The sequence below is a fragment of the Miscanthus floridulus genome, chromosome 8, assembly GCF_019320115.1.
Source record: "Miscanthus floridulus cultivar M001 chromosome 8, ASM1932011v1, whole genome shotgun sequence".
Taxonomy (NCBI): domain Eukaryota; kingdom Viridiplantae; phylum Streptophyta; class Magnoliopsida; order Poales; family Poaceae; genus Miscanthus; species Miscanthus floridulus.
In genome coordinates this window covers 96,388,755-96,403,579 of record NC_089587.1, presented here as the reverse complement: position 1 = coordinate 96,403,579, position 14,825 = coordinate 96,388,755, and the positions used below count along the sequence as shown (strand labels likewise).

The following is a 14,825-nucleotide window of genomic DNA, read 5'->3' as shown; positions in this document are numbered from 1 at the left end:
AGCTAGCGATAGAGCTGCTGAGGTACTGCAAATCACTGCCGACTACTATTGTTTTGGCTTCACGCGAATTAAAGAATGGACAACGACGACGGGGATGAAATTTCTCGAGGATCTTCCAGGACACGGAGGTAGGAATGGCTGGTACGACGGTGCTGCTGCCAACGCGAGGGACGCAGAGGCGTATGCCCGGCAAAACATAGCGAAAGCGATAGTGGCAGCTGCTGCCGAGGCAGTAGCCGGCATAACCTATAAATCTTCATAATAAATACAGTACTTGTCTAAATTTATAGCTAGAACAACATTTTTTTGACAGAAGGTGCGCATGCGTGCCTGTTTCGATGATAGATGCAACGCATGGGCGGTCCATTTATGACCACATGACCGTTTATTTTTAGTACTTGCACGTGAATCTAACGCTATTGGCGAGCACGCGAGCGCAATGGCCACCAGCCATGAGTGGGGACGACGAAGAAACGTAAAGGGTACAGAAGGAAAATGGGCAAACGAATATTTGCGGTCACAGGCAGCATCTCGCATTACAGTATCATTTCATGCCACAGTGCATCGTGGGGCGTGCACCCGGCCAGTCATTGCCAGTCCAGTCCGGACCCAGCCCTACCCTACTCCCCTGCCGCCGCCACAGTCCACACAGGCCAGCAGCCTCCATCCAATCATTCATCGGCGTCTTCCCCGAATCGCGGTGTGTTTGAGGAACCGGCGTTTACCATTTCTGTCCAGGCAGATGCGCAGAGCCAGCGACCACCCCTGTCCTCCGTCTCCATCACTCTCCATCATCCTTCTCCGCCGCCCCGGCCGCCGGCCGTACGGAAATGGCAACCACGCCTCTCCAAACCGGGACGAACGACCGGATGGATGCAACGCAGAGGCTAGGGTGGCGCGGAGGACGTCCTCCGAAGCAGCTGGGGAGCTCTTCTCGTCGCGGGCGCCGCCACCTCCGCGGCCTCCTTCAGCTGCGCGTGCAGATGCAGAGGGGCAAAGCAAATAAAATGAGCCAGCCACCCACACCTCTAAGAGACTAAGAGTAAGAAATCAAATGCGGCTGGCTATACTGTTACTACGCTTCAGGCAAGAAAATGTTCCCTCCTCGCAGAGCTTCCTGAGCTCGTCGTTCTCGGCTTGGAGGAGGCTCACCTCCTTCTCTAGCTCGCTGACGTACGCGTGCCTGCGCGCGCGGGACCGCGCTGCCGACTCGCGGTTCTTCATCTTGCGCTCCCTGCGCCGGTCGTCGCCGCCGCCGCCGCCGACGTGCAGCTGCAGCCCGGCGCGGCGCAGCACCTCCTGCTCCAGCGCGTGGCGTGGTGGGAGCAAAGGACCCCGCGCCGCGCCGGAGATGGCGGCGGGGCAGAGGCAAGCCGCGGCGCCGGCGTCGTCGTTGACGCTGCCGCCGCCGCCCGCCCCACGCGCGAGCTGCTCCACATGTGCCGGCGCAGGGAGCAAATGAACAGTGTCAGAAGCAAGGAGGAGGCAGGGATCCCGGGCGGGCAAATGAACAGTGCCAGAAGCAAGTAATAATTAAAGCGGGAAAAGGAAACGGAAAAGGAAAAGAAAATAAAGGGGAAAAAGAAAAAGAACAGTGCCAGAAGCAAGGAGGAGGCAGGGATTTCCGGGTGGTTAAAAGAGTAGTTATGATGTAGTACTCCGTAGGTGGGTTTAGATATTTTCTCTGTCTGAGGAAAAATTTAATATCTCGCTAAGTTATAAGTCGTTTCATGCTTCGCAGAGTTCAAACATATCAAGTTAATTAAAATTATAAAGAGAATTAAAAAGACTTATAACATCACGTATGTATACTATGAAAATATAATTAATGAAGAATCTAATAATACTTAGTTGATATCATAAATGTTATTATTTTATTATATAAATTTAGTTAAACTAGAGACGATTTGGTTCTCCTAGAAACATTAGAATGACTTATAATTTGGGATGGAGAGAATACAATTTTACTCTCTCATCCCAAAAAATATAGATCTTATTTTTCGAGGAATGAAATAATCTCAAAATTAACTAGATTTGTATAATAAATATCAATATTTATATTTTAAATATATTTACTATGAAAGCATATTTCATGATTAACCTAACAATACTTATTACATCATAAATATTAGTTAATATTATTGGACTTCTCGATAAGATGAAAGTTAGGTTCTTTTTGAAATAGTACAGTGGCTAGTCAAATAATCTCACGCTCCATTGATTTAGGTAAAAAGAATATCAATATTTATAATACCAATTGGATATCACGAGATTTGTCATTAAATATATATATTTAAAAAAAATAACTACTTCATGTTATAAATATTGACACTTTTAATAAAAAACTTGGTTAAACTTTAGATAATTTGGCTAAGAGTAAAACTAAAATTGTATCTTCTTTGGATGAAGATGCAAAGCATATGGTATCATCATACATTGCTTTTGCTGCAGTAGCAAGGTTGCAGCTCTCCGAGCAGCAGCCTCCTAGAAATTTAAAAACACATTTACGAGCATCAGCTCGAGCAGTTCTCCTAATAAAATCACGCTTTCCCTATATTCCATCTTAAAAAAGGTTGAGAGGTGTCGGAGTAACAACCTCGGGGATCTCAAGGCACTGATTAGTTAGCAGGCTTCGTGGCCCGTAACACAGCAGCTAGAGCAAAGGCCAGAATGACCGAGGCCCAGCAAAAGTCAAGCAGAGCGGGCTAGGCGCCAAGGCCGTGGGTGATCATGACTCCTTCTCCCAGCAATAGCCGCGTGATGCTCAAGTGCGCGATTTCTCCTCAGTCACGACCCCTAGGAGGGACAGGAGAGGTCGAGCCCTGCTTCTTGACGTGCCTGCTCTGATGAAGGCAAGCACACCACACCGACCCCTCAAGAACCGATGTGACGACTGTCACCTCGGTCCGGTCCGGCACCACCCCAGCGCCATGTCGCACAGTGGTGACCACGGGTACGATGCCCACCGTCCAAATACAGACCAACAGGACATGCATACGATCACACCTACTATGGGATGGGATCCATGACAAGGGTCTCGACCTGGAGACCTCTCTGGCTGGCGGAGTGCCCCGACCCCAACGATCGAGGTCATGGCCCTTAGTCCCACGAAGCAACCAGGCGAACGGTGACTCGGGGCGGCTATCTACTATGAGTACGACGTCCTGGGGAACCTAGAGGCAACGACAAAGACCATGATAGACACCGCGTTGCATAGGACGGCTGACGAACCACCGATGTGCCTAAAGTGCCCGCCACGGCCGGTACAGTAGCACCACATCTCGATCTGCCGCAACATGGCCACAAGACCATGACGATGGCCACGCCCGGACGGACACCAGAAGATGGCGTAGCTTGCAAGCCAAGTTAGTTAGGACCTCCCTCAGGCTCACAACCTTTCGGTCAGGGGAACCTCCTCTTTGTATCAAGCCCTGGCCCCAAACTCTATATAAGGGCAGCTAGGGCACGCACCTCAGGACAGACACATTCTTCATCCTCTACCATTCCATCCATAGCAGTAGGGCTTCTGGAGCTTCTCTTTGGGTTACTCCTCGTCTAGCATAGGTTCTACCACCTCTTTCACCATTCTTGAACCCCCTATTGTAAGAACTTCAGAGCATTCAAGCAAGAAACACGCACTCGATCTTCTTTGAGACTGGACGTAGGGCTCTGGCCTGAACTAGTATAAATTCTCGTCTCAATTGGATGCAACCATCGTCTTTCTAGAGCAGCGCGACAATCGTATAAATTTACTAGTCCGGTTTACGAAGCCCCGACAGTTGGTGTGCAAGTTAGGGGATAGTCGCGCACTCTCGTTTGATTGAGGAAGGAAGCGATGGTTCCTCGCACTGTCGGTGGATTCGCTGGTGCAATGGCCTACAGCGGTCACATCCACTGTGAAAACTACGGGTTCATCGGCGCTAATGGGCCAACGCCCGTGTCCGCCATTAGCCATAGTTCAAACCTCCACCTTGGAAATCTAAGTTTCGTGGCCCGTGGTGGACACACTCCCGGAACTGCCCTCGGGGGCTGCATCCCAGAGTTCACCTACCCAGAGGGGCCAGTACCCTCGCTCGTCGCAAGTCGTGGCCAAGTTTCCCGTCCGAGAAACCAAAGGACCACGGCTCACAACGAACTCGCCCGAGGAATGGCCTCAACCAGCCACATCCTTCTAGGGAACCATGTGGTTAACCACACCAAAGGGGTGGCGCCCACGTCCGCCCTTGGCCACGGCCTAGACTTCTACCTCGAGAATCTGGGTCCCGTGGCCTATGGCGAGCGCACTCTCAGAACTACCCACGGGGGCTGCATCCCAGAGTTTACCTATGTAGGGGGCCCGAGGCCCTCTCTCATCACTAGCCACAGCCAGGCCTTCCACCCAGAAAGCCAGATGGTCGCGGCTCACAACGACCTCACTCGGGGAATGGCCCGCGAAGGCCACATCCCCGCTGGGAACCACGAGACCGCCTGAACTAGCGGGGCAATGCCCGACATAAGCTCCCACGATAGAATCATGCCTCGAACAGCGTCTCCACCATCGGAACGCAACAAGCCAGGGCGCGCACGAACGACAAAACTATCCGACGCCACGCGACATCGTCATCAGAAATCAAGCCACCAACGGGCATCACACCACACAGGGTCAACCCCGAAACCAGGATCCAATCCTACATGGCGGGCCAGCTGCACAACATGCTTTGGAGGACCGCCAACCTTCGCTCAAAGGCGCATGCATCCGAGGAAGCAGGCTCCCCGAGCGCACCGCACGCTGCGATGAGCGGGTCGAACCACGTTGTGCTCAAAGCCAGCTTCCACAACGACAGATCGTGACGATCCCTCGCTAGAAGCGGCAGCTTCACCCGGAAGTGGAGACGCGACGACAGCGACATCGTCGCACCAAAAAGGCTCGAGTGCCAGAACGCACGAGCTCTCCTGGCCAAAAGCCACATCAAGCCAGGAGCAAAGAAGTCATCATGGGGGGCTCCTAAGCCCCACACGGATGTCAAGCAAGCAAGGACCGACTCGAGGCTACCCAAGAGGCCGATCCACGCCGACTACGACCACTCAAAGAAGTAAAAAAGCGTCCCCATTAGCCCACGGCTTAGGGACTATGACAACTCAGTCGCAAGCAAATGCTCGAGGGCTCGTGGCGCCGTGAGCAGCAACCTCACCGTGAGCCAGCGCTTGAGGACTCAAAGTGCCCCGAGCTACGGCGATCAGCTCATTAGCAGCTTTCGGCACATTGGTCGGTCGCATCTATTTTGACCTTAGCCACACCTCCTAAGCACATCCACATACACATATAAGCTCACCAATAGTCATAGGAGCTTAAGGTGACCCACAGAGCAAACCAGATAACATGATGCCCACACAGTATGTCCTAGTAGCACGCTAGTCTCGAGTGACTCGATCTGGTTCGTGCACACAGCCGGACATGGCTCACTCGCGAGGGCTACACTCGTGGACATACAAACACAAGACCCACGGCACAGCACCGTTTGCCATCGTCCCAGCGGCTGAGCCGCCCGTTCACTCTCTTCTCGCATCAAGCCGGATCCGTGACCAACCCTAGATGTCATGACGCTTCGATAGAACATGTGCCAAACGCAGAAACCGGGATTTCTCTTCTGATGTCCTCATCAGCTCCTGAAAGAGAAGAGAAAGATAACCACATCATTCAACCAAAGGAGAAACCCACGCAGCAGGCCCAAAGGGCAAAACAGAGCGGTAAGGACACACTTATTCGCGAGGTGTGACCTCCTCGGCCATCAACCGTTGGGTCTTCGCGCTCAGCCTAGTGACCGCAGTGGCCATATCGATCAGCTTTGAAAGGGTCACGATGACCACCTCATGACTCTATGAGCTCCACCCCATGCAGCCTGTTCGGCCATGTCGTGCATCTCGAACAGGGCCTCGTGGGGATCCGAGCGATGTGGCCAAACGAAGGGATCCTCACGAGGACCGGCCTCCTCCCCTTGGAGAACTAGGGCAGGTCCACCAAAGCGATCAGCGGCCGACCCTATGAACAAAGGATCGACGACGGGCGACAAGCCTGGCCCTCCTTCCAGGGCGGCGGTCACCTCGGCCTCGCCAGCGCCCGACACCTCCCCTTCGATCGTATCTGCTGCTATTCCAACGTCAGAATAGCATTCGCCCTCGGCTGGCGAGCATAGGGTCATAAGAGGAAGGTGCCAGGCCATGGTAACCACTACCTCGCCATGGCCCGATGAAGGGCCCAGCCACAAGGTGGATTCACAAACCCCGATGGCTTAGCAATCATGAACATGGGGAGAACCTTCCTGCAACGTAATCCTTTAAGGACACGAGAAAGAAGACAACACTGGTTTTGCCATTGAAAGAAGAAAGCTAGGGGGTGACATACCTCCTAGGGCAGTTCACAAGACTCATCACACCTCGCCCCGAAAGCGGAACCGCGACCATGGTCGTGGCATCAGACGTCGCGGAACCAGAAGCCGATGAGGCATTATCGGCCACGATGACAGCGACGGCCTCTGGCCGCTCACCACCCCTTGTCGTGTAGTTGGACGGCTACAAGCCAGTCAAAGATGAGCCGATCGAAGTCGACGACGAAAGACCTAGACCACCACGATCGGTGGCGCAAGGGTGCCTTGAGTTTGGCCCCCTCAACGGCAACAAAGCCGAACGCTTCCTTGCAATCCGGTCCTCGCTTGCGGCACATGTCACCCCACTCCCGCTGCTCGACCTGGCCCCATCTCTAGACCTCCGGGACTCAGCAAGGACACGCCGAAGCACCCTCGATTCCTTATTAGAATCACCGTCCAGACTCTCGCTTTTGTCAGCGCCGCCTTCGCGCAGCAGCAGAGCCCCACGCCTCCACCATTCCATCCTCTTGATCGACCCTCACACCTAAGACCGCCTCCGATCACCAGCGACCGCCCGCTCTTGGGCGGCGATGTCATCGCCTTCAAGGCAAAGAATGCCGAAACAAGAGCAGAACAATGGAACGGGCTGCTAGAAACAAGCCACCTCAGCAGCCACTCGACCAATGCGAGCTGAGGTCAAAAAGGAAAAACAAAAGGAAGGGCAACTTACCAGGTCAGGGCGATGACTCACCAAAAATGCCTTGACGGCGCACCTGGTCGAAACTACGACCCCTATGCCATCCTATTCGGCCAGACGTTCCACAATCGCGTTGTCTTCAAGCTCTTCCATAGCCTCATGAGTCGGGTCTTCGGCCCCAACATAGTCACACAGCAAATGAACCCGTCGCTTCAGTGGAAGGAATCGGCGCTCGACCATGACATGAAGGACCACAACATAATAGAGACCGGCCAACACTCAGCCCTTGAGGATCTCTAGGATCTTCGCCACTTCCACCTGACGCCTCCATTCACACACTAGACCCTAGGAGGCCGACCTCACCAAGTGAGCGATTGAGAAGGGAAGCAAGGTGGCGGAGGCGTCATCACGAATGTAAAACCAGTTCTTGTGCCAATAGGAGTTTGAGCTCCTCAATGGTAGGCATAGGTAGGAGTGGGACACCCTAGAACGCATCTAGATGTTCATCCCACCCATGGGGGCCAATGCTCCACCGGTGGACCCTAGCACCCGCCGGCTCTTAACCTCAAAGAGCCACTAGAATAGGTCTTTGTTGGGCTCTATCCCAAGAAAAGCCTCGAAGACGACCACGAAGCCTGCTAGCTGTAGCACACCGTTAGGAGGAAGATGCTGCATCTGGATGCCGTGCTCCTGAAGGAACCCACGGAGGAAATCCGATGCCAGAATCCCAAAGCCACGCTCGTGGAAGTCGGTGAAGGACACCACTTCCTCAGGCCATGGATTGGGAAGCACTTCACTGGCGGCGGCCCTCTACCTGGTGACTCCCTTCGGCAGAAGAAGACCATCCTCGACAAACCACAATAGCCATACCTCCGTCATCGTCAAAGGTACCCAATCACTCATCCTTGACATAGGCAAAGGCGAAGGCAAAGACAGTGGCGAAGGGAGACGGCACCAAGTGGCCACCGGCAACTACGTACCTCCTAGGTAAATCCCTCAAAGTTCGATTCCCTTCCGTTCCTCCCTCGATTGCAGCGCGCGATAGTGGAAGGCCAAAAACAAGGTAAGGGAATGCGAACCGAAGGGGTCGTATATGTGGCAGCGATTGTGAATGTGAACCGCTCCCTCACGGAGTCCACCCTAGAGCAAGTCCCACAGACCCTCGGCAAGCGAACCGCCGCGCCACAGCAACCACGCGGCGCGGCGCGCCACGTATTCACGCATGAATGAGCGCCTTTAAGCCACATCATGATCAAGGAGGCTATGAGCCCCTGGATCCACATGCAGGGCAACATGCCATGACCGCGACTCCGTGTCATGCTTAGGAACCCATCCTTGGGCCAGCCCTTAGGAGGGCTCAAGGCCACAAAAGAGATAGGGGTAGAGAGGAGATGGGCCCCTATGGCTCTAATTGGTGGTGTGGAGCCACACGACCATCTCTCCCTATGTTCGAGTTGTCCGCTTTGAAGTCTCCTAGGTTGACCCCCTCTGGGAGGAAGGCATCTTGCCCTCTAGCCGTTGCAGAGGCGGTTGGGGACTGGCTAGATTGACGGACAATGATTTATGAGATGTCTTGCATGAGGCGCAGCCGAACTCCACGTCGATTGGGGAGGATATCAGGCCCCACTCGAATTACCCATTGACCTCGACAAGACGCACCGCTCTGACCATGTGGTTACGGTGGACAAGCCTCTCCCCATGTGGGGCAAAACTGAAGTCACTTGCGGACCGGCATCACAACCCCTTAGGTCGAGAAAGATGCCATGGAAAAAGGAGCAGGGCCCATGCACCCCCGATAAGGATTGTGGCCAAGCCATGACCATCTCCTCCCACCATCCTGGGTCACCAGCCCACTGCCACATCGAATCTCGCGAACCAATGAGGGCTGACAGCCCCATCGTGGGATAACAGCAAGACTGGCAGAAAGACCTACAAAAGTAGGCACCTATAGGCACGTGGTCCGCCCCTTGACCATGCATGATGAAGGATGTTTCAAAAACCCATGTGGTAATCCTCGGCTAACGAGGGCATCCCAACCCGTGTCATTGCCAGGGCAAGCGACCACGACTCAACCACCATCGAGAAACCCAAGAGACACAGGTAAACCTGAAGAAAGGGTCTCTCTCATCAAACTATGGAAGCAGGCACGGCCAAGCCGCGATGCAAATCTAGAAATCACCACACTGGCAACATCTCCAGTAACCTCGCTACCACCATGGAAGGGCAGGCGACGCGTAGACCTTCCCATAGCGAGATAGTGCCTAGGGCACGGGAGCGTAGGGGAAGGCCCGAAGGTCATGCCAGCTCAAGGGCGCCTGAGTAGGCACCCATGGGCGTTCACGAATGCTAACAGAGCTCAGGCAGGAAGCCTCTAGATCAGGACAATTCTGTCTCGGCAGAAACAGGATTGCCTTATCCTAATAGAGCATGCGCCCAACGAGCATGACCCCCTCCTTTCACAAGTTCCCTTCAAGCACTAGATGGAGGAAGGGCATTGCCAGCCCCCGGAAGCCTCAGAAAGATGCGAGTTCGGGACCCTGCGGCTCCCTCCCAATCTCCCACATTTTTGACACCCATCGGAAGGGAGACAAGGATCAACTTGTCGTCACAGGTTGAGAGCAACCCGAAATGGTAAGAGAACCTTTACTTATAGGTCCTAAGGAGAAACAAGCAGCCAAAATCCCCGTGCCGCATGGCAAACGATGGGAGGTCTCAACCCACATCGGACGCCTGCGAAACACGGGGATGCCGAGACTCACAAAGGGAAGACCAATACAGCATCGACAAGACAGCTCCGCCCCACTTGAGTCATAGGCCCCAATGCATGGTACGATAGCACAACAGGACTCATCAATCATGTATCACGTTGTCAGGATGGAACAAAACACAAAGGCCACCTACCACATTAAAAAGAGTCGGCCCACAAGGGGTCGGGCGGCGAAGCTCAACGAAGTCACGACCACGCGCCCACGCTCCAACGCACACCTGTACCAGCGCTTTCACGATCACGAAAAACTCTCGGACTACTGTTAGGGTTACAACCTCGGGGGGTCTCAAGGCACCGATTAGTTAGCAGACCGCGTAGTCCGCAACACAACAGCTAGAGCAAAGGCCCGAACGACCGAGACCTAGCAAAAGCCGAGCAGAGCAGGCTAGGCGCCAAGGCTATGGGTGATCACGACTCCTCCTAGTAATAGCTGCGTGATGCTCAAGTGCGCGACCTCTCCCCCGTCATGACCCCTGAGAGGGATAGGAGAGGTCGAGCCCTGCTTCTTAACATGCCTGCTCTGACGAAGGCAAGCACACCACATCGACCCCTCAAGGACCGATGTGACGACAGTCACCTCGGTCCAGTCGGGCACCACCCCAGCGCCACGTTGCATGGTGGTGACCACGAATACAATGCCCACCGTCCAAATACGGACTGACAGGACGCGCGTACGATCTCTCCCACTATGGGATGGGATCCATGACAAGGGTCTCGACCTGGAGACCTCTCTGGCTAGCGGAGTGCCCCGACCCCAACGATCGGGGTCATGGCCCTTAGTCCCACGAAACGACTAGGCGAACGGCGACCCAGGGCGGCTACCTGCTACGGGTACGACACCGTGGGAAACCTAGAGGCGACGACGAAGATCATGATGGACACCGCGTTGCACAGGATGGCTAACGAACCACCGATGTGCCTACAGTGCCCGACACGGGCAGCACAGTAGCACCACGTCTCGATCTGCCGTAATGTGGCCACAAGACCATGACGATGGCCACACCCGGACGGACAACAGAAGATGACGTAGATTAGCCAAGTTAGTTAGGACCTCCCTCAGGCTCACGACCCTTCGGTCGGGGGAACCTCCTCTTTGTATCAAGTCCTGGCCCCGAACTCTATATAAGGGCAGCTAGGACACCCACCTCGGGACAGACATATTCTTCATCCTCTACCATTTCATCCATAGCAGTTGGGCTCCTAGAGCTTCTCTTCGAGCTGTCATCTAGCATAGGTTTTACCACCTCTTTTACCATTATTGTACCCCTATTATAAGAACTTCACAGCATTTAAACAAGGGACACGCACTCAATCTATTCTAAGACTGGACGTAGGGCTTCGGTCTGAACCAATATAAATCCCTATGTGTATCAGATACGACTGTAGTCTTTCTAGAGCAGCACGACAATCGTATAAATTTATTAGTTCGATTTACGAAACTAGGACAAAAATAAAAACTGCTTCAACACCCCCTTTCTCATCATCTTTTCTAATTTGTCCCTCTTAATACCTTGGTTATCCTCCATCTATACTGTTACTACGCTTCAGGCAAGAAAATGTTACCTCCTCGCAGAGCTTCCTGAGCTCGTCGTTCTCGGCTTGGAGGAGGCTCGCCTCCTTCTCCAGCTCGCTGACGTACGCGTGCCTGCGCGCGCGGGACCGCGCCGCCCACTCGCGGTTCTTCATCTTGCTCTCCCTGCGCCGGTCGCCGCCGCCGACGTGCAGCTGCAGCTCGGCGCGGCGCAGCACCTCCTGCTCCAGCGCGTGGCGTGGTGGGAACAAAGGACCCCGCGCCGCGCCGGAGATGGCGGCGGGGCAGAGGCAAGCCGCGGCGCCGGCGTCGTCGTTGACGCCGCCGCCGCCCGCCCCACGCGCGAGCTGCTCCTCTCCTCGTTGTGGCTCCATGCTGGCAGCTGCTTCGGGTATTCTCTCTTGGGCTTCGTCTTCCTTGGCTGCGCTGCTGTGCTGTGCTGAAAGGGATGGATAGGGCCTAGCCAGGGCTTCAGTTTACAGTCTGTTGTGTGTTTTTCTGCAAGAGCGGCCAGTGTTAAAGTAGCCGGAGCACGGAGGCACTTGGATCTGTTCATCGGAAACCCCAAAGGTTTTTTTACTGCCTTTTTCGTTTACTCGTCACCGAATTTTTACTGTAGTAGTTTTAACTATACGTTTTTTTCTATAAAGATTTTTTTTTATACATCAAGTTTTCATATATATAATTCTTTATTGAGCATACTTCATTAGTGTTATATACATTGAAGTATCTAAAATTTTTTAGAAAAAAATAAATAATCAAATTTATTACAATAAAAAGTTAAACAAGTAAACAGAAAAGGAGGAAGCAGTAGTCTGATCAGAGCCTCTCTGGTCTCTGCGACTCTGAGCAATGGCGCATGGTGATTCACGCGCTCCGCTGCGCGGGTGTAGGGAGAGGAACGAAAAGCTTAAACAGTACCAAACAGCGGCCGAAGCCCGGAGGAGAAAAAAAAAGGAAAAAAGAAAAAGGAGAAATGAAAAAGAAGACATATGTCCAAGTCACAGAACGAAAAGCTCGTGGTAAATATACATATGTCCATCTCATGGTAAAATCATAGATTTAGACAGATTGTAACATATCCAAGTCACAATAAAATTCAATATACATATCCATGGTAATTCTAGTTTTTAAGTCATAGCAAAAATTCAGACTTAGCCATTTTTGCATATGTCTGTCCTACGGTAAAAATCAAATTTGACAATGTCCAAGTCATGGTAAAAATCCAGGCTTAACAAATTTCAGCATGTCCATCTCATGGTAAATTTAGGGACTTAGGGCGTGTTTAGATCCAAAAATTTTTGGGTCTGGGGTACTGTAGCACTTTCGTTTTTATTTGGCAATTAGTGTCTAATTATAGACTAATTAGGTTCGAAAGTTTCGTCTCGCGATTTCTCATCTAACTGTACAATTATTTTTTTTTTCGTCTACATTTAGTACTCCATGCATGTGCCGCAAGATTCGATGTGACGGGTATTGCGCAAATTTTTTTTGTTTTTGGATGGAACTAAACGGGACCTTAGCCAAAATTTTATATATCCATCTCACGGTAAAACTAGGGTGTTAGCCAAAATTTTATATATCCATTTTGGCATACTCGGCGCCAGCATCTACGGCGCCGAGCTCGGCGCCAGAGTGACTGGCGCCGAGCTTCCTTTCATGTAAGTTTGTCCTAGCCCAGGGGCTCGGCGCCAGCATCGGTGGCGCCGAGCTAGGCCTGGCGCCGAGCTCGGCGCCAGCATAGGTGGCGCCGAGTTAGGGTCCATTTTTTAAATTCTTTTCATCAAAGCTCTATTTTTGAAAAACTTTCAAAAAAAAAAACTAAAAAGTAAAAAATTCGGTGGGCGGGCCGTGGCAGGCGCAGCAGCATGTGCGATATGAATGCGTTTCGTACTTGCGTGCGCCGGAGTCCTCCGATGGAGGCCAAAGTTTTTTTTTTCTCTTTGTTTTGGAATAAAAAAAGCGAAGCCAAATTCTGACGTGATGGCATGCACGGGCAGCACGGCTCTGCAGCTTTCTGCTCTGCCCAAAAGCTAGCAATGCAAGCGCACATGATCGGACGGCTCGGTTCATTCGGCCCTGCTCCGGTGGGTCAGCCCCAGAACCCGTTTCGGTTAGCGCGTGTTTAGTTTCATCCCAAATTTCAAAAAGTGCTATACTATCACATTGAATGTTTGTGGCTTATGCATGAAGCATTAAATATAGACGAAAAAAACTAATTACACAGTTTGGTGGGAAATTGCGAGATGAACGTTTTGAGCCTAATTAGTCCATATTTGAACACTAATTGCTAAATAAAAACGAACATGCTACAGTAGCCCAAATATCCAACTTTAGGGAACTAAACACGCTCTTATTGGCATTTGGCCAGCTCCAAAGTCCCAATTCCAGCGAACTTGATGTACGTACGTACGGCCTCTGCTGGTCGGTGCTGTTATTGGAGGTCACCCAAACTTATCGGAATTCGTAAAATTTCAGCGAAATTTTGTTAAAATTGAAACGAGGAAGTACTTACAGTCTGCAGTGGTGGCGTATGGTACAGGGAACAAGGGATCGAGCGTGTGTTGGAGTCGCTGGCCACGCGATGCGCGGAAGCTTGGTCGCGCGGAGAAAGGTTTCGTATCGTGCAGAGAAATGCCCCACTCACAACAATCGCATGGCATGCATGACATGCTCCCACGATGTCAAGCGCAGGCAGCTACTACCATCCACACGTACCGTGTTGCTGCGCTTGTTTTTATTGCACATTCTCCACCCATTCTATTCTACGTATAGAACACTGTTTTGTTTTGTGTTCCTTTCTTTTCTCTTGAAAAAAAAACAACTATTGTTTTTTTAGCAAAACAAATCAACTATATTGTTAGGGAAAATGGTGTTCTTGCCCCTTACACACATGTGTAATTGTGATTTTGCCCTTGCTTTTCTAACTTTGTGATTTTGCCCTTAATTGTAGCAAAGTCAACGCGTTTTTGCCCCTGGTCAACGCGAATTTGCCCCTGTTTTTACCGTTGACCAGGGGCAAAATCGTGTTGACTTTGCTACAGTTAAGGGCAAAATCACAAAGTTAGAAAAGCAAGGACAAAATCATAATTTCACGTCAAAGTAGGGACAAGAACACAAGAGCCCCATATTGTTATTAACACGACAGGGCTACATCAACAGTATATGGGCCTGTAAATCACAGCGATCGTTACATTTACAAGCACACGCAGCAACTAGAGCCGGCCGCGGCCCGTCTTCTGATGGGCCTTACACGTACAGCCCACCGTACACTCGGGATGGGCCCTACGGCCCCTCTTCGACAGTTCGACGAGATACCCCCCACATCCCTCTTTCAATGCTCTCATCACTCCCGCACGGCCCGACCGCCCAACCGCCTGCCTGTGCGGCGGGGCCCGCCTCTGGCCTCGTGGACCCCGCCGCCCGTCGATACTCCCGATGCCCGCGGCCGCATCGCCACCCCGCCGTGTATAAAGCGCTCGCTCC

General features: G+C 52.3%; 1 protein-coding gene across 2 annotated transcripts; it reads right to left on the bottom strand.

Annotated features, from left to right (window-relative positions):
- Positions 1 to 502: 502 nt before the first annotated feature.
- Positions 503 to 11,804, bottom strand: LOC136477037 (uncharacterized). Of its 2 annotated transcripts, none has more exons than XM_066475046.1 (3): positions 11,372 to 11,804; positions 1,071 to 1,428; positions 503 to 971 (listed from the first exon to the last, which is right to left on the bottom strand). In XM_066475046.1, the coding sequence occupies exons 1-3, from the start codon at positions 11,711 to 11,713 to the stop codon at positions 676 to 678; spliced, it is 996 nt and encodes a 331-aa protein (XP_066331143.1). In that variant the 5' UTR covers positions 11,714 to 11,804; the 3' UTR covers positions 503 to 675. The 2 variants fall into 2 exon arrangements, with proteins under 2 accessions (XP_066331143.1, XP_066331144.1); XM_066475047.1 differs by having other exon boundaries at positions 758 to 971; positions 1,153 to 1,428.
- Positions 11,805 to 14,825: the final 3,021 nt, after the last annotated feature.

What these genes read in the sequence shown, in the direction of transcription:
- LOC136477037 (XM_066475046.1), bottom strand. Translation starts at nt 11,713, where the DNA reads ATGGAGCCACAACGAGGAGAGGAGCAGCTCGCGCGTGGGGCGGGCGGC. An exon ending in TCAGGAAGCTCTGCGAGGAG is followed by an intron (nt 1,429 to 11,371) that starts GTAACATTTTCT and finishes CATGTGGAGCAG; the next exon opens with CTCGCGCGTGGGGCGGGCGG. An exon ending in TTGCCTGAAGCGTAGTAACA is followed by an intron (nt 972 to 1,070) that starts GTATAGCCAGCC and finishes CTGCACGCGCAG; the next exon opens with CTGAAGGAGGCCGCGGAGGT.